At 37.8% G+C, this 20,201-nt stretch overlaps 1 protein-coding gene across 1 annotated transcript in view; it reads left to right on the top strand.

The window, feature by feature from the left end:
* The window catches only part of ADGRG6 (adhesion G protein-coupled receptor G6), a 135,594-nt gene that overhangs the window by 104,472 nt on the left and 10,921 nt on the right, over window positions 1–20,201 (top strand). The window contains exons 19-22 of the mRNA XM_011962046.1: window positions 2,366–2,493; window positions 3,189–3,457; window positions 4,662–4,758; window positions 7,213–7,496. Coding sequence (XP_011817436.1) covers window positions 2,366–2,493; window positions 3,189–3,457; window positions 4,662–4,758; window positions 7,213–7,496 — 778 coding nt within the window. The remainder of the gene's footprint in view (window positions 1–2,365; window positions 2,494–3,188; window positions 3,458–4,661; window positions 4,759–7,212; window positions 7,497–20,201) is intronic.

Raw genomic sequence — 20,201 nt, 5'->3', positions numbered from 1 at the left:
TTAACTATCTAAATACAAATATTTTGCTTTTGCTGCCAAAACATGAAAATGAACAATTAACTGTTGCATGTTTTCCTTAAGTAATTATAAAAGAAAGTTCCATTTCCTTCCGTGTTCTCTTTTCTGCAAAAGTGATAGCAGACATTCTTTCAAAGACCACTTATTTTTCATGATCACTCATTCAGCTATGTAAGCTTTAGCTTAATTCATTTAAATATTTCAACTGTGTGCATGTTGTAAGTCTAATATTGAATAGATAACCGTAACAAAATTTAGTCTTCAGAGATGATTTTTATGCAGCCAGAGTTTGCCTGCCCATGACTTCACATGGCCAGCTCCTTCATATATTGTCTAAATTGTATTATGAGTTTGTAATTACATATTTTTTTTCTGCTGCCATTTGATTGAATGGTTAATTTTATGTATATGTATATATATGAAGATAAGCATCGTTCATGCTATCTTTCCATTTTCCGCCTTGTCTGTTTTTGTAATATTAAAAATTGTTGGTAGAGAATATTTTCAGAATGTATCCTTTTTAGTGTTGTTCTCTTATCTTTTCAGTTTTTCCAGACCAGCAAGATTTTGTTAAGAGTTTTTCTTGACTTAGAAACTCTTTATTCACTTGTATAAGATACTCCCAGAGTCTGCATTGTCCCATGACACATTCACCAATTCACCATATGAGATGCTAAAGCAGTGCACCTCATACCTATAATTATATCTTCTGATCTACAAATATTTTCATAATTTAATGTCTTCTGCTACAGTTCTTTGTACTAAAACTGGCTTTCATGAAGATTAGTACATTTTCATATTGGCTATATCATAAAAGTTTTCATATTTTCATTCTCTAAAAGAACAAAACAACATGAAATTGTGTATAAATCTGTATCAATAAACAGCCTTATTTAGTTTCTAGTTGAAATTCTGGATTTAATTGTGATTTGCAAGTCATAGGTTTTTCAAGGATTTGTGACACATCACTTGGTAATCTCTCAAAAACATGACTCATCTCTCTGGGCTAATGAATCATTCGTTGAGGTAGCCTATCTGAGTCAAGTGGCACCGACTCAAACCCCATCCCATGTACCTTGGGTGTCCCGTGTTCTCCCAGTATATTAAGGGATTCCTGGGATAAGAAGATAGGGGAAACCCCCTCAGACTCTGAGCCTTTGCTTCTGCTGAATTCCATCACTTTGTGCATTGCTTGATGTCGCAGAGATACTGTACCTGTTCTTTACTGCATCAGTGAAACCTGAGACTAACCCACATTTCTCTCTCTCTCTCTCTCTCTCTCTCACACACACACACACACACACACACACACACACACACACACACCTGTGTGTGAGTAGCAGATTTTATTGGCATTTCGATGAAAATTAAAGACAATTCACATATAGAAGGAAAAATCATAAGCATTTTCTCCCTAATTTAAAACGTAAACGTTTACACTAGATATTCAATACATCCCTTCTCTAAGAACACTCCATTTTTGAACATCTATATAATGGAGGTACCTTTCTCCTCCAACCAAGATTGAGTGATTGGTCTTACCTCAAGATTTATTCCTATCCCAATCCCCCATTTAAGGAGGAAAAGAAAGATTTTCCTAGCAAGTGCAGACTTTGTAAGTCTCCCTTAGCGCATTGAAATTAATACTTTATATGAATACACTGGAAAGTATTTACTTCTTTCCACTCCACAACAGCTCCGAACAATTTAAATTATATCCTTTCAGTACTATAGGAATAAAAAAATCTATGACCCCCAAAACTCTTAGTGGCATCTCATTTATGAAAATAAAGACTGTCCCACCTCATACATACCAAGCATTGAAATGACCAGGATTAGGAGCCTCCGCACTACCCATGGAGCATGGCAGTCATAGCACCAGCAAAGCCTCTAGCTGAGCTACTTGCTTCCTGGCAAGGAACCTAAAGGCTTGAGGGTTTGGCCGTATAGACTACCAGGGTCTCCATTTGAACTGGTGCGCCAAGCCCTGCAATTGTTAGGAATAGGCCTGATGGTTTATTATGCAAGGCAACCGTCTCCTCTCCAGTTTCTGTTGACAGTGCTGGTGGTTTTGATCTTCAGATTATACCGGTGTGCAAAAAGCTTGGGAAAGAAGGTAATGATGAAAAACAATGTGTAACTGCTTACAGAAGTAATGCTTCTTTTTTTTTCTTTTGTTTATTGATTGAAAATAATATAATAAGTGGAAATTTTAACATTGATTTACACTGTTGGTTTTAGTCACTGAGAGTAAGCTGCTCTAATGTTAACAGTGAACTTTCTGGTGAAACAGAACCATTCTCATGAGAAGAGAGATTCTTACAGCTACTTCCCATGTTTTATGTAGGACCTTCCAAGAAGTGCCTCACAGTTAGATGCAAGAAACACTAAAGTCCTCACTTTCATCAGCTATATTGGGTGTGGAATATCTGCTATTTTTTCAGCAGCAACTCTCCTGACATATGTTGCTTTTGAGTAAGTATTTTTTTAATCTGCCAAACCCTTTGCTAACTGTTCCAAATGTGAATAAGAAAATTGCCTCAGCTTTGAAAAACATTTATACACTGTAGGGTGGTTCAATGCTAATGTTCATGTTTCTCATAAAATATATTATGCAACATGATTTTTCCAGCTATAGAATTTTAATTTATAATTACTGTATTTCTGTTTAAAAAATGCATTAGAATCTGTTAGAAATGATTAACATTTAAGTAAGTAAAAATTATATAAGGTGCTTTCTGTATTGTAAAACATGAAAACATTTGTTTTATAATCTTATAAAATTAGTCCTGAAACAATTTTTTTCAGATCCTTAACTCATTAGAAATCAAGAAGGTTCAAATAATTTAGGGAAATTATTTTTTAATAAAAATGTCATTCTTATAACTCTAGAATTTTTCCTGGATTAAAAAAAATTCTGTTGAAACCCAACTGGGAATTGTATAAACAATTGGAAATAATTTTGAAGTAAATTAATATTTTTAAAGTCTTTATAACTTGCCAAATACTCATAAATATCCTTAGCCCCTCCTTTTAGCAGAACCACATCAGAAAGGTGGTGCTACCTATCTTATTGCAGGGTTGTGTAAGATATGAATTTATACAGGTCTGTGCTTAAAAGATTGATATACATATTAGTTCTGTCATAGATTCCTTTTTTCATTTTTTAGGAAATTGCGAAGGGATTATCCCTCCAAAATCTTGATGAACCTGAGTGCAGCCCTGCTGTTCCTGAATCTCCTCTTCCTCCTAGATGGCTGGATCACCTCCTTCAATGTGGATGGACTTTGCATTGCTGTTGCAGTCCTGTTGCATTTCTTCCTTCTGGCAACCTTTACCTGGATGGGGCTAGAAGCAATTCACATGTACATTGCTCTAGTTAAAGTATTTAACACTTACATTCACCGATACATTCTAAAATTCTGCATCATTGGCTGGGGTAAGCCTCTTCAATTTTTTTTGGCTTTGTTTTTCCCTCATGAAAATTGCCAGATTCTCATAGGAAAAATTCTTATTTAAAAAAAATAGCACCATTAAGAGGAACCTCAAAATTGTGAATGCCATGGATTAGCCATACATAGCCTAAGGAAGGGACATCTTCACAACTTTATTTTTTAAAACTCTTCAACAGCACTCACTATATACACGAGTAAAGGAAAAGCCCTCACTCCTGAGTCACCACAAACTTATTTCCTGAGCCCAGAGCCAGCCCACCCAAGTCTGAAGAAGCAGCTGGCAGACAGTGGTGTCTTTCCCATGATGCTTTAAAATACAAAGGCCAGCTCAGACGGCTAGTTACACTCATCCCCAGACACATGCCTATGTCTTGGAAACCAGAGAAAGAATGTTATTCTTGCGTGTGCAACCAGAATACTTACAGGATTATTGCCTTGAACTTTTTGTAATAACATGAGTCCTCAGTCAGACATAGGTGGTTGAATTAACCTGTCTGAGATCTTCTGTTGTGCTCCTTTGTTTTTGCAGGTTTCATATTGAGTCAGGCATTTTAGAGCTTTCTCACAGGTCTGTTTCAGATGGAAATATAAAAATGAGAGATATTTTCAAGACCTTCAAAACCACCTCAGGACGCAATAAGCGAACTCTTTGGAGACCTGGGATGCCTGCCATAGAATTTCCCCACTGAAATATACATGGAAATACTTAATCTCTGGAGAGAGAAGGCTACAAAGACTTTATAACCCCCTTGCTTTTCCTCCATTTTTTCTAAAGAGTTTTCTTTACATAGAAGGAGGCAGAATAGGCTGTAATGACCTTGTCTGCCTAAACTCTGCCAGTCTAACAAGGCTTAATTAATGAAACCACTTTCACTAGTGCTAGATTTGATACAAATCAGGTTCTGGTTTTCTAGTGAGTCCCACTAAGCAAACAGAATTTTATTTAAATATCTGTCATTTAAGAGTAGGTTTGGATTGTTGCCAGTTAGAGTTGGACATTGAACCCCAAGGAGGGGATTATGTTGTTAACCAAGTTGCCATTTCTAAGAAGTTTGAATCTGGGATATGGAATGTTGACTTGCTTGCATTTCTCTTCTTTTCACCTCTCTTCTTTACATTTCATTAGCAGTCTTATGAAGCAGTTTCAGATGCTTCAAAAGAGTTTGTGTCATGGTGTTTTTCTAACAGGTTTGCCTGCCTTAGTGGTGTCAATTGTTCTGGCAAGCAGAAACAAAAATGAAGTCTATGGAAAAGAAAGTTACGGGAAAGAAAAAGGTGATGAATTGTAAGTAATAAAAACTTTTTGTGATGAGTAGATATCCTTTGTTTCCTGAAATTTAGCATTAGTTAATTTCCATGCCAATAACAGGGCTTTCATTTTAAAAGGTTAATGTTTATTCGCATGACAGCCGAAGTCTCTGCTACACCACAGATTAATTCAGTTGAATGCCCTGAAATGTTTGAGACACTTTTTCGCATTAACATTGTACTCTGTCATATGGAAGAATTGAGAAAATACCTAAGACACTGTTTTTTGAGCCTCGGAAGACCCATTCTATTTCAGAAGATTTCATAACACTCTCACCTCCTCAAACCCACCCACATCTTCAAGAGAGTTAAATAATAGTATCAGACAGAGAGTGAATGATGCAATGCCAATGGGAATGTTATGTAGAAATTTAGAGAATGGAGAGATCAGCAAGTTGCTAAACAATTTTGAAAGTTCTTTTCAGATTGTGAGATCATTGAGATTATGGTTTTTGTATTGTTCAGTTTGGGCAGTTACTGCTCTCATATTTTATTAATCCACCATGGGTACTCAAATATATGTTGATTGAAAAAATTACTGAATGAATAAAGAGCCTATTTCTGAAATGGGACCCACAGTGCCACGTATCTGTGGACCTTTCATGGATGGATAACATTTACAACAGCTGGACGCAGTGGCTCACCCCTATAATCCCAGCACTTTAGGAGGCCAACCTGGGTGGATCACATGAGGTCAGAAGTTCGAGACCAGCCTGGACAACATGGCAAAATCCCATCTTTACTAAAAATACAAAAATTAACTGGGCATGGTGGTACACACCTGTAATCCCAGCTACTACTCGGGAGGCTAAAGCAGGAGAATCATTTGAATCTGGGAGGCAAAAGTTGCAGTGAACTGAGATGATGCCATGTACTCCAGCCTGGGTGACAGAGTGAGACTCCATCTTAAAAACAAACAAACCCACTTACATCACTTATCCAATCTCTGTCCCATTCCTTCACAGTCTTCCCTTCTCATATATTTGTAAAGTGACACTCGAAAGACCCCACAAGAACTAGGGAAAAATAATGGGGTTAGGTCAGGAATTCCAGAATTTTAGAAGAACTTCTATGTGTAAAAGAAACATTAGCTCCAGGGACAATCTGTAATGTTTCAGGGACGTTTATAACAACATACATTAAAAGTAGAAATCAATGAATAATTTCTAAATAAGAGAATTTAGAAGTATGTTCATCAACTCATTCAGAACTTTAAAGTACCATTTAGTAAACTGCTATACCATTAGGAAATTTCATTTGTTGATAATTTACTGTATGCAAGAATCATGTTAGTTTCTAGAATTCAAAGATGTGCAGGACAGCTTTTGCCTTTGTGGAGATTATGTTCCAACGTGGAAGACATGGCCCAGAATAATAACCATTTGTGCTAGAATTTCAAGATGAATTACTAGAATTTCAAGATGAATATAATTGCTTTAAATCATTTATCCAATTTTCGAAGTGTCTTAAGAATTTCCATAGACTTGATTAGGCACTAGGACATCTGCAAATTGTATTATTTGACAACTTTGCATATAGTACAGTTTTAAAATTTCTTTCATCTACTATCCAGTCTATATATTCTAAGTATCAAGTATCTTCTCCATATCACTGGGATGTTTTGTAATCATTGTAAGCTATGTAATTGTGCATGACAAGCATCTGTATATTAATCTCAATTATAATAAGGTCTTGCCTCACCTACAGCAATGATATTAGTAGTAATTATTTTACCACAGTAACAAACTCACAACTAGTTGTGACTTAAGTGAGTAGTTTACTCTGCACATGACAAGAAACACAGTGGTGGCAATCACTGGTATTGATTTTGTGGCTAAAAATGTCAGGGCCAACAACTATGCAGGTGGCTTGACCACTCTGTCATTGGACAGAAGATGCTGGCTGCAGCTCCATAGCTCACTTGCACGTTTGAAGCAGGAAGAAGGAATAAGGGCCTTGCCAGTTGAGTCTACCAGTAATAGCTCTCCCAAAAATCCTTTGGCAGACTTCTACTTCCATATCACTTTATAAAATGATGTCATACAGCCACTCCTTAAACACAAAGGAGACCAAAAATGAGTTTTTAAATTTCCCATTCTTAGTGTACAGGCACCCAAGAGAAAAGGAGGTTAGACATGGCTTGGAGCAAGTCAACCAAGGTGTTTTCATATCAACTCAGAATTCAGGAAGCCACCTTGTCTTCTTTGTAATATTGGCTTACCTAGATAGTAAGACAATGGCCATCCAAAAACAAATGAACAAAAGACCTATGAAGAGATTGAATAAGAAACTGAGGTCCAAGGAAGTAAAGTGACTTTCTAAAGGCATTTGGGAGGAAAATCTGCAGTAGCCCAAACTAAGCTGAGAAAAGTCTTAGGTAAACAGGACATGGTAATACATCTTTTTACTTTCTCATTTTTTCTTTCTTAAGCTGTTGGATTCAGGATCCAGTCATATTTTATGTGACCTGTGCTGGATATTTTGGAGTCATGTTTTTTCTGAACATTGCCATGTTCATTGTGGTAATGGTGCAGATCTGTGGGAGGAATGGCAAGAGAAGCAATCGGACCCTGAGAGAAGAAGTGTTAAGGAACCTGCGCAGTGTGGTTAGCTTGACCTTTCTGTTGGGCATGACGTGGGGTTTTGCATTCTTTGCCTGGGGCCCCTTAAATATCCCCTTCATGTACCTCTTCTCCATCTTCAATTCATTACAAGGTAAGATAAATTGTACATGAATAGTCTCTACTTTCTAATTTTGTCATATTAGCAAGCAGCTTCACTTTTGGGCAGATGCCATGTTAAGTTTCTGTGTCACTATTTCAAGTGCTGAATATAGTTTCAGGTGCAGTGTGGTCACTTGTTAAAAGGGTCTTGAATAGATAAATGAGGTAGAATGTTAGTTCTGCCTTTTTATCAGTGATATATCCCAAGCACCTAGAACACTGTACCTGGCAGACAGTAGGTACTCCATAAATGCATATTATTTCATGAATGAATATGGAGCAAGGGAAGTATCTAGCTGAGAACTGAACAGGGAGTTTAAAGGGATGCACAGACAAGTTACCTGCTGAATGTTGGTACTCTTTATAGATCCTTGTCCCCTGTAGATTTACCATTGATGGCCAGAAGAAATTTTAGAGTCTATGTAAGAACAGTAGCAGTTCACCTTGATTTTTGGTTCCTTTGATTTCAGAATAAATACCAATACTGTAGTTTAGAAACTTTTATCTTTTTATGATATATGTTGAACTTTTCACAGTTAGTTCAACAATTCAATAAACATTTGTCAATGATCTGCTTTGCATAAAAATACTGGGCTTCCTTCAAAGAGCTTGCAGTCATACGTCTTATTCCATAGTACATACCATAGTGTACTCTATAATAAATTTAACTTTTAAGCTTAAGTGAATATAAATTGTCTTTTTAGATCATTAAATGGCATTCTTTAAGATTTTGTGAATATACCCTGTACTGTTGATGAAATGACTTAATGTGCAGAAGCACTATGAGGGCAACACTCCAAAAGAAATTAGAATGCTTGGAATGTTTCTGAGTAGAGCAGTGCAAATGGCTTGACTGAAGCTATTGGTCTTATAGTTGTAGATGTCTGGGGAAGAAATTGCTGAATATATCTGAGCTGGGGTGGAAAGCAGATTTGTATTACTCACCAAATGAGGTGCCAAGGTGGGTACTCCCTGCAGATGTGTTTAAGAAAGTCTGTACTTACCTGCAGGGGAGAGTTGGTTACTGCATATCTCCCATACTCTTCCACTCGCTTGTGAAGTGCAAAAAATAATTGTCACATGGTAGGTGCTTAATGATTGGTGAATTAATGGATTGCTAGATGGAGAAAGAGGCTTTGAGGATGGCCTAATCCAATCTGAGATGCCTCTGGCATAAATATGTATTAACTAGTTCAGCAAATTTTATTCAGGTTCATTGTCCTATAACAAAGGAAATATGCAGACTCGCTATCTTTAGTCAATAGAATAATAAGCCTCAAGTGCAACTCCAAAAATTGGAAAATGAGTATGTAGCATATAAATACATCTCTATTGGGATCTAGCTCTAAAAAGTGAGTATTCCTCTATTTACTCTCTTCTATAATATACAACATAAAAGTGCCTAAATAAATATTGACAAAAACATCCATTAACATTAGAAATTCCATGGTTTTATATTTCAGGATTGTACATAAAAGGCACATTGATCTGCCAGCCCAACCTTGGTTTTGCTTTTAGAATTTCCTGGCAGTTTCAGTAACCTTCAACGGCTATAGTTGTCTGTTCAGCTCTGTTTCCATTAATGAGAATTGGGATGTTTTATTTTTCCCAGCATGGGTCCCCTGTCAGGAGGGAAAAATGTTGTAAACCATCATAAACTCAGTGTTCTTCATAAATCATTGACTTTTAAGGCTAATTTTAAATCATATAAATTCCAAACAGATTTCAACACATTTAATTATATTAAAACACCTCCCAGAAAGAAAATTTAAATTAAAAGACAATGATGCAGAGCACATGAGTCTACCAACAATTGCTTGCTGCCCAGGCTTGTGCCAAAACTTCTTAGGATACTATGGAAATGTACTTAATGGTTTTTATTGTTGAGTCATTTTCAGAACCTTCCAAGAGAGCCTTTGTTGTTAGAAGTATATGCTTTGTTAAAAGAAGCCTGTAGAATTCAGACAGCTTAAAGAAATGATTCAGTGAATGCAAAATGAACTCAGTAAGGAGGCAAACTACATTTTATCTAATTTTTTCTCTTTTTGATATTTGTCATTCCAGCAAAAATAATGATGTGGTCCCTCTGCCTCATGGAATTTATATTCTAGTACGGGAGACAGGTTAATTAAATATATTGCTCTATAAAAATTACCATGTGACATTGAGAACATTTTACAAAAAAACATGATATCTAAGCTGCAATCAGGAGGATCGATAGGAATTAACTAGGTGAAAGATGGGAGTAAGAGTAGAAAGAAGAATATTTGAGATACTGGGCATTTCATGTGCAAAAAATTTGCTGTAGTTGGTGATTACAATGTATATTCAATGTATATTCAAGGTATTAAAAGGAAACTCATACATCCTGAGAACACCAAAAGGGCAGGATAGTGACAAAGCAGAGAGGCACAACAGAGAGGCAAGGACTAGACCAGAAGGCTCTGTATTTCAATCTTTACAAACATAATAGGAAGTCTTTGAAAGGTGGAGTGACATGTGGGGTGACATGATTCGATGTGCACTTTGTAAAGATAAAGCTGGACATGATGTAGTGAATGGGTTAGAGTTGCCCCGTAGTGTCTGTAGGCAGAGCAGGTAGGAGGAGACTCTCATAATGTTTGGGGAAAAGGTGGTCCAGTACTTTAGACTGTGGTGGGGATGGGAGAGCTAGAGAGATGTGCACAGAGCCAAGGGAAATTTAGGAAGCATGCTGCTACAAAATACTTATCATTGATTTGCTCATTAAACTCTTATTTTTCTAGAATGATTAGAGTAAGGAGTCTTCTTGTTAATACAATATTATAGTTAATGGATGCCTGTTATAATATTTAACAATGTCTAAAGCTTTAGAATGCAGAGCAACATCCTGAAAGCTAAAACTATGCTAAACATATTTTAGTTCCTCTTAGATTTAGCTTGCAGGGGAGCACCTTAAAGTCAGCAGGGTCACCATGTAATGTTATGGAGGCGGGATGTGTGGGAGCAAGTGTTTGAGCTGGGTCTGTTGTGGTGTCAGGGCATGTATTAATTCGTTTTCACACTGCTGATTAACACATACCAGAGACTGGGCAATTTACAAAAGAAAGAACTTTAATTGGACTTACAGTTCCACATGGCTGGGGAAGCCTCACAATCATTGTGGAAAGCAAGGAGGAGCAAATCGCATCTTATGTAGATGGCAGTAGGCAGAGAGAGTTTGTGCAGAAAAACTCCAATTTTTAAATGCATCACATCTTGTGAGACTCATTTACTATCAGGAGAACAGCCCAGGAAAGACTTGCCCCCATACTTCAATCACCTCCCACTAGGTTCCTGCCATGATGCTTGGGAATTGTGGGAGTTACAATTCAAGATGAGATTTTGGTGGGGACGCAGCCAAACCATATTATTGCACCTCTGGCCCCTCCCAGATCTCATGTCCTCACATTTCAAAACCAATCATGCCTTCCCAACAGTCCACCAAAGTCTTAACTCACTTCAGCATTAACTCCAAGTCCATGGTCCTACATCTCATCTGAGACAAGGCAAGTCCCTTCCACCTGTGAGCCTGTAAAATCAAAAGCAAGTTAATTACTTCCTAGATACAGTGGGAGTACAGGCATTGAGTAAATACTGCCATTCCAATGGGAGAAATTGGCCAAAAGAAAGGGGCTACAGGTCCACTGCAAGTCCAAAATCCAGCAGGGCAGTCAAATCTTAAGGTTCCAAAACGATCTCCTTCAACTCCATATCTCACATCTGGGTCACACTGAAGCAAGAGGTGGGTTCCCATGGTCTTGGGCAGCTCCATCATCATGGCTTTGCAGGGTATAGCCTCCCTCACAGCTGCTTTCACAAGCTTACATTGAGTGTCTGCAGCTTTTCCACACACACAGTGCAAGCTGTCAGTGGATCTACCATTCTGGGATCTGGAAGATGGTGGCCCTCTTCTCACAGCTCCACTAGGTGGCACCCCAGTAGGGACTCTGTGTGGGGCTCTGACCCCACATTTCCCTCTGTACTGCCCTAGCAGAGATTCTCCATGAGGGCCTCACCCCTGCAGCAAACTTTTGCATGGGCATCCAGGTGTTTCATATTCTGAAATCTAGGCAGAGGTTCCCAAACCTCAATTCTTGACTTCTGTGCACCCATAGGCTCAACACCACATGGAAGCTGCCAAGGCTTGGGGCTTCCACCCTCTGAAACAACAGCCCGAGCTGAACCTTGGACTCTTTTAGTGGCGGCTGGCTCAGCTGGGACACAGGGCACCAAGTTGCTAGACTGTACACAGCATGGGGACCCTGAGCCTGGCCCATGAAACCACTTTTTCCTCCTAGGCCTCCAGGCCTGTGATGGGAAGGGCTGCTGCAAAGATCTCTGACATGATCTGGAGACATTTTCACCATTATCTTGATGTTTAACATTTGGCTACTCATTACTTATGCAAATTTCTGCAGCTGGCTTGAATTTCACCTCAGAAAATGGCATTATCTTTTCTATAGCATTGTCAGGCTGCAAATTTTCCACTTATTTTCTCTGTTTCCCTTTTGAAACAATAGTTTTAACAGCACTCAAGTCACCTGTTGAATGTTTTGCTGCTTAGAAATTTCTTCTGCAAGATACCCTACATCATCTCTCTCAAGTTCAAAGTTCCACAAATCTCTAGGGCAGGAGCAAAATCCCACCGGACTCTTTGCTAAAACATAACAAGAGTCACCTTTGCCCCAGTTCTCAACCAGTTCCTCTTCTCCATCTGAGACCACCTCAGCCTTGACCTTATTGTCCATACCACTATCAACATTTTTGTCAAAGCCATTAAAGTAAGTCTCTAGGAAGTTTCAAACTTTCCCACATTTTCCTGTCTTCTTCTGAGCCCTCCAAACGGTTCCAACCTCTGCCTGTTACCCAGTTCCCAAGTTGCTTCCACATTTTTGGGTGTCTTTTCAGCAGCACCGTACTTCTGGTACCAATTTACTAGATTAGTCTGTTTTCACACTGCTGATAAACACATACCCGAAACTGGGCCATTTACAAAAGAAAGAGGTTTAATTGCACTTACAGTTCCATGTGGCTGGGGAAGCTTCACAATCATGGCAGAGGACAAAAAGGAGCAAGTCACATCTTATGTGGATGACAGCAGGCAAAGAGAGAGCTTGTAAAGAAAAACTCCCATTTTTAAAATCATCAGATCTTATGAGACTCATTCACTATCACAAGAATAGCCCAGGAAAAACCTGTCCCTATAATTCAATCACCTCCTACTGGGTTCCTCCTGTGATGTGTGAGAATTGTGGGAGTTACAGTTCAAGATGAGGTTTGGGTGGGGACACAGCCAAACCATATCAGGGCATATACATTACTTTTGATAGATTTCTTGTCATATTTGTTTATGTCTTCAAAACTTTGACTCAAGCATGTTAAAAAATCCATTTAATCTTTCAGATTCTTGGAAATATATGAAAGGGTATGTATAAACACATATACATGTGTAATTATATGGGTACTCACATAAATTGGAAGAGTCTACATATAAAATTTTATATATGCTTTATTTTCATTTTTATGTTTTATATTTTTATTTCTAGCATGTATTTTTATTTTTATGTATACTTATAACTGTATAATTTAATTGCCAAAAATTATGTTAAATGGGTATCAGAAAATTGTTACTATCTGTTTGATTATAAAAATTTTACCTACTTAAATAAGCAAATGATGTCATAAATTGAATCAAGGCTGAAACCAAATTTATTATTTTCTAATTATCCACACGATAATGCTTTGGTCTTTTAATTTTACCAACAGTATTAGTCAGTTTTCACATTGCTATAAAGAACTTCCTTGAGACTGAGTAATTAATAAAGGAAAGAGGTTTAATTGACTCACAGTTCCACGTGGCTGGGGAAGCCTCAGGAAACTTACAAGCATGGCAGAAGGGGGAGCAGGCACATCTTATGCATGGCAGCAGGCAAGAGAAAGCGTGTGAAGGAGGAACTGCCAAACACTTGTAAAACCATTAAATTTCATGAGAACTCACTCATTATCACAAGAACAGCATGGGGGAAACATCCCCATGATCCAGTCATCTCCCATCAGGTCTCTCCGTTGACATTTGGGGATTATGGGGATTACAATTCAAGATGAGATTTGGGTGAGAACACGGAGCCAAACCATATCACGTACTTAATTTGATTAAGTTACAGAGTAAGCATTTTGTTGATTTTTTTTCTGCAAAAATTAAAAGATAAATGTACCTTCTCTTAACATACTTGAATTACACATCTGTCTGCTTTTGCTATTTTTGCTGTTTTCCAGGGTAAAACAGGCATATCACTGTATTAAAATTTTTAATTTTTTCTAAAGAACACAAGCAGAAAATTTTGTGGTACACAAATTGCTATGCAGCAGAGAATATTCTATTTCCATTCAAAAAAGAGCTATTACTAACTATATATTAAATGAGTAGAGGAAAATTTAATCTCTTACCTTTATTCAGCATAAGTAATTTAGAGAAATGCATATTATTATTGTTGTATTGGTAAACTAAGAAAATTAAGTCAAAGTATGAGATGAAATATGCTAAATGTCAATGAAGTGTCGCTTGCCACTGGAGGCTGAGGTTAGGGGCCTCACGAAAGTTGAGCTGTTACATAATCACATGTATAATACACATATTGAATTGGTGCCAAGGTAAAGAGATGACCCACCAATTCAGTCCCTCACAAGTGAAACATCAGGTTGGCTGAGACATTACACGCTGCAAGGAAATAAATTACTCACCCTTTGGCAGGGCATTTTGTGCCACAGAGAAATAATTTTCTAAAGGGCACCTTGGTAGTATGAAAGGAGGATTTAAGAAGTTTCCAGAGAGAGCCATAAACCCTTCAAGATCCCCAGCCGCATAGCCAGCTGACTGTGTCTGTGTGAAAAATGAAAACAGAAGCTGTTTAAAGATTTGGACACAGGCTACTCAGGAGCTCAGAGGTCACCTAGACTAATATGGTCAAAAATCAGTGGTACCTAGAGTGTGTGGCTACTTCCCAAATATCTGCTATAACTAGTTTTCAACCAATTTTTCCCATCAAAACTCCAGAACTGATCAGGTACAGTGGCTCACGCCTGTAATGCCAGTGCTTTGGGAGGCCAAGGCAGGAGCGTTTCTTGAGACCAAGAGTTCAAGACCCGCCTGGGCAATTTGGTGATACCCCATCTTTACAAAAATAAAAATAGAAAAACTAGGTGTGGAGGTGTGCCTGTATTCCTAGCTACTCAGGAGGCTGAGGCAAATCGATTGCTTGAGCCCAGAAGTTCAAAGTTACAGTGAGCTATAATCATGTTACTGTACTCCAGCCTGGGCGACAGAGTGAGGCCTTGTCTCAGGGGGAAAAAAAAATGAAAACAAAAAACCTGCCAAAGTATGTTATGCGCATGACCTGATTAAAACACCAGTCATTACTACCCACTCTAATGCATCTCACATCCCTGAGGTTATCTATATCTGCAGTCTTCCCTTTAATTGTATTTCTGGATATTTATTATCCAAGGGAAGAAAAAAAGTCAACTTAGAATGTCTATCCAGTTTATTGATGATAATTCTGCTGAAAGTGTCAGTGGTCTTTAGTTGCTGAAGAACTCTAAGAGATGAGGACCCAAGGTTGTCTGTTTCCCCCTTCTCTACCTAGATGCTTCAAAGGGACTTTTTAGAACACCAAGTACATTATAATATGCATTGCCTCAAATTTTACTGTATAGTAGTATCCCAGGAAACTGTTTCTAGAAATTCTTTAACTTTTGATGACCAGAAAGATATGAGAACATTCCTTTGGCTACTCATTTTACATTTGCCCAGAAAGCCATGGATCGTTGTTTGAAACAAGCGAAAGGAATGAGTTCTATGTGGGAGCCAAATTTCTAGCCTAAATATCTAAGTGTATCTTTTTCCCCCTGAATAGTTAAATAGCTCTAACAAGACCAAGGTTAAACACAACCCCATACAATCTACAGTAAACATAATACCAATACTTAGAAATAGGTATATTATTATTTTTCAAACATGCTACTTGAATGTGTTCTCTGGTAGATGAAAGGATTAGATATCAAAAGTTAAATTCACTACTTGAGATTTTTCAGAATGTTTCTCACTCCAAGTTTTGAAAACCTTCTTGGCTACTTATTCACCACCTTCCTTCACTATATTTGCTGAACCAGCCTTGGCCCGTAAGAGTCTTTCTCTTAGGAGTATTAGACAAGTTGGCATTCGATACATTTTCTCTCCTAACAACCCCCATAGGCCCACTTTCAGCACTTGTGTGTTACTTGCAACACCCTTTTCCATTACAATTAAAATGTTATTTATTTTAAATGAGGAAATTGCAAATTTTACTGAGAATTAAAACATTTTTAATTCATAATTATAGTTTTCTTTTAAAAAAGGTAAGCATATACCTCTGGTTAATGAAAGATGGAAGTGAAAGGAAGGCAGGGCTAAGGATGGGATGAAAGTTTACGGAGCTGATTAGGAATCTGCTCATTTAACAAGAGTGCAGGTTTTTTTCCTTATTGTACTAGCATAGAATGGATTCTTAAAGAATCAAGGCAGTTCCCAAGCTGAAGAAACTAATTCTAAGGAATTTTGACTTGGATTATCCAGAGTGATAGTTTTCCAGGCTAAAATGCACCAGAAGAGGTCTATCATGAACTCCCTTTTGTGATATATGAAGGTTTCTTGAAACTGGCACTAGGTTTTCAGGATGACGTAAAAGCTTTAATTCTGCGTTCAATCTTTTGGGCCATTTTAGCTTCTGCCTTTTATGGGCAATGTTAAACAAAGCTTCAAGTACTATGAAAAGTAAAACCTGATTGTCCTGGTCCCGGTCACATCTTAATGCTCTTTCCAGAAAGCTAGAAGAGCATATACTTCCTAGGTGATATGAAGATTAGCAAAGGGGAAAAAAATGATAGAAAGCAGAGGCCAGGCGTGGTGGCTCATGTGTGTAATTCCAGCACTTTGGGAGGTTGAGGTGTGCGGATCACGAGCTTAGGAGTTTGAGACCAGCCTGGCAAATATGGTGAAGCCCGCCTCTACTGAAAGTACAAAAATCAGCCGGGCATGGTGACACGCACCTGTAATCCCAGCTACTCAGGAGGCTGAGGCAGGAGAATTGCTTGAACCCAGGAGGCAGAGGTTGCAGTGAGCTGAGATCGCACCATTGCACTCCAGCTTGGGCGATAGAGCCAGACTCCATCTTGAAACGAAAGAAGCAGAGATTGAAATGAGAAATCAGACAAATTTTCTTGGTTGTCAACGTAGAACTCCATTGAAGTTTGTGATTTTAGTCCTGCTTCTAACACCGAAATCTATAAGTAGATGGAGGAAACAAAACAAAAAACAAAAGCCTCAACCTCAGAATTTAAGAGGGAATAGCCATGTTTTCTCACATTAGCCTCCAGGTGCATTTGACTCTCTGCCTTCACTTTCTACTGCTCCTTCCTGAAGTGTTCAGAATTTCTTTCCATATTGCTTGTGTGCACTGTTACAGATCCGGATGCCTGCCACACTGCCCAATACTAAACTCTAAAAGGGATATTTTGTCCTGGAGGAATTTTGGTATAATGTTTATTGCTAGACTAACTTAAATTCATGGGGGGAAAAAAAGGGCTAGTTACTACAAATAGTAAAATAACCTGTTATGAGAATCCTATTCTTATTTGAAATAGAAATGTATCTCAAGATTATAGGATTGACCATATATATATTATAAATACAATACCTTAAAATTTAAAATATATTCATTCCTAAGAATTCTAATTTGTTACTCTTATTATCTAATTTTGTTCCATAGCATCACAATTCACAGTGGAAGGTAGAACATTTAAATGACTTCTCCTCTCCAGTGTTTCCAAAAATTATTAAGTACCTGTATATTTACAGACACAATGGTTACTTAAAAATAGACAGTATCATTTAGTGTTATATAATTATGATATAGGGCAGCACTACAATCTAAAAAACTGTTTTATTAAGTTAGTCTTATCTTAAACATTATCCTGTCTGACTGTGATTAGCATCTGATTCTCAAAATAATTCACATTTTAGTACCCCAACAAGGCTAAAAAACTGAGTCTGTGACCTGATTGTTTTCTGATATCCTCAAAACACCAGACTTAACTTCTGACTTTTTTTTCCAGGATATATAGCATGCAGAAAAACTACTAGGTGTTACAAAAGAATAATAGAGTATTAAGGGAAGCAATATTCAGCAATTTTTCCTTCTACCCAGAACTAAAAATCATTTGCTAAATGTGAGGCCCTCTAATGAATAATACCTGGATTAATGCCTAGGAACAAAAGACCTTCATTGAAGTTTATATTCCCCTCCAGCTCTAAAATGTGTCTCTATTAAACAGTCGTTTAAGAATACACAGTTACCTATATTTCTAGCTGTGTGACAAAAATACCTCCAAGAACAAATTCCGGAAATTCTGACCCCGTTAAAGGAAAATAGAGTAAGCTGAGACAATGTGGACTTCCTTCTCTAGAGCTGCAGCCTCCATCATCTGTAGCCTCTGTTTACCTTACCTCAGGCTTCCTTCAGTCCACTCTACTTTGTAACTGCCACACTCTCTTCAAAACTTAAAATAATCTAGTAACCAATTCAAATTATTTACACACTTTTGCTTATTCAAAGTGCTGGTGGTACAACGTGTTTGCTTATTGAAAGTATTTACTATATTGGCAACCTGGCTAAGGAATGTAGTAAGTATGGAAAGGCTTTGAAAAGCAATGAGATTTAGTCATGTAGAGTGTGAGGATGAAATCCTAACCGAGTGATATCTATTCCTTAATTCCTGTGAAGGAGGATCAGCCTGCAAACCCTGCTCTGAGGGATTCTGAGTATAGAAGAAAATCTTCCCTTACTCTGAGACTTGTAATGCCCTAGCATAGGCCAGGACAGTGTGCAGCCGGTGCCCTCTCCAGCTCTTCCTCCCCAACCTGGAGCATAGAGACCTTCATGAGATGCTTGTTTGCGTTCTAAATAATTGAAATTGATTTATATTTATTAGAACTTTTCTTTTGTTAAATTAGAACTTCCCAGCCAGTCACAATGGCTCATGCCTGTAATCCCAGTGCTTTGGGAGGCTGAGGCAGGAGAATCATTTGAGGCCAGGAGTTCTAGAACAGCTTGGGCAACATAGCGAAACCCTCATCTCCACAAAACATTAGTTAGTTGTGGTGGCACATGCCTGTTGTCCTAGCTACGCAAGAAGTCGACGCAGGAGGATTGCTTGAGCCCAGGAGTTCAAGGCTGCAGTGAGCTACAGTTGCACCACTATACTCAAGCCTGGGCAACAGAGTAAGACCCTGTCTCTTAAAAAAAAAAAAAAAAAAAGAATTTCTCTACCCTATCTAACATTTCAAAGAAATAGATCGTTAGGATTTATTTCCTTTATATATTACTTCATTACCAATAAAGTATTAGTAATAAATTATATAGTAATAAAATCATATTATATAAATATGTATATAACCATATATTAATATCAAATGACAATAGTAATAAATACAATGCACTATTACTTAGGTCGTGGTATGCCTTATTCATACCTCTCAGAGATCAACGTATTTGAATTTCCCAAGAATTTTTTTTTTTTTTTTGAGTGGAGTTTCATACTGTCACCCAGGGTGGAGTGCAATGGTACTATTTTGGCTCACTGCAACCTTCGCCTTCTGAGTTCAAGCAATTCTCCTGCCATAGCCTCCTAAGTAGCTGGGATTACAAGTGCCAACCACCACATCTGGCTAATTTTTTGTGTTTTTAGTAGAGACAGGGTTTCACTATGTTGGCCAGGCTGATCTTGAACTCCTGACCTCGTGATCCACCTGCCTCGGCCTCCCAAAGTGTTGGGATTGCAGGTATGAGCCACCACGCCTGGCCCCCAGGAATTTTTTTATGGACTGGTCATCTACTTGAAATCAATGACCAAAGGTAGTCAGTACTTTCATAGTGGCATTTTTCTGCAAGTCAAAATATGTAATGATTCTTCAGTAATTTAAATAGGAATTTATAGACAGCACCTATTAAGTATCAGGGCTTGTGCTCAGGGCTTGCTAATCACCAAACAACAAGCTAAACCCAGAGGAATATCAGCCTAATCATTTTACTGTGATCAGGACCCATCATGTAGAAATTAAGCTCCTTTTCTATAATAATATTTGCTAATAATATAATTTATTCTGAAAACTAAGGGCCACTTTGAATCTTTGTATTAAGAAATAAAACATAACCTTAGACATATTTTGCAAATTTAACTATGCACATCTAAAGAGAGTACTGTTAAGACTTTTCCCCACTTTTTCCATTGTACAAGCTACAATGTAGTTTTCTTGATGAATACTGCATATTCAAAAGGAATGTATAAGTTTTAATCATCCCTTAAAAGGACTGTCATAAGTTTTACATTTATGCTGTTCCATACTAGACTCTTTGTTCCATGAATACAAGGATGGTCTACCTTGTTCACCGTTTAATCTCCAACTCCTAAAACACAGTGCCTCCTGCTTAGCAGTGCTTAATAAATTGTCACTGAATTAATTACCCTTCCTGAAAACTTCCCTCACTTCCCTACTGAGCTTAAGGTTCAGTTCAAGCCCTAGATCCCCTAAAAAGCCCTCCCTTATGTAGATATACTGCTTAATATTTTACTGGGACACAAC

This window comes from Colobus angolensis, unplaced genomic scaffold (genome assembly GCF_000951035.1).
Source record: "Colobus angolensis palliatus isolate OR3802 unplaced genomic scaffold, Cang.pa_1.0 Scaffold58, whole genome shotgun sequence".
Taxonomy (NCBI): domain Eukaryota; kingdom Metazoa; phylum Chordata; class Mammalia; order Primates; family Cercopithecidae; genus Colobus; species Colobus angolensis.
The sequence above is the reverse complement of the archived record's forward strand: the minus strand, read 5'-3'. Positions and strand labels throughout refer to the sequence as shown.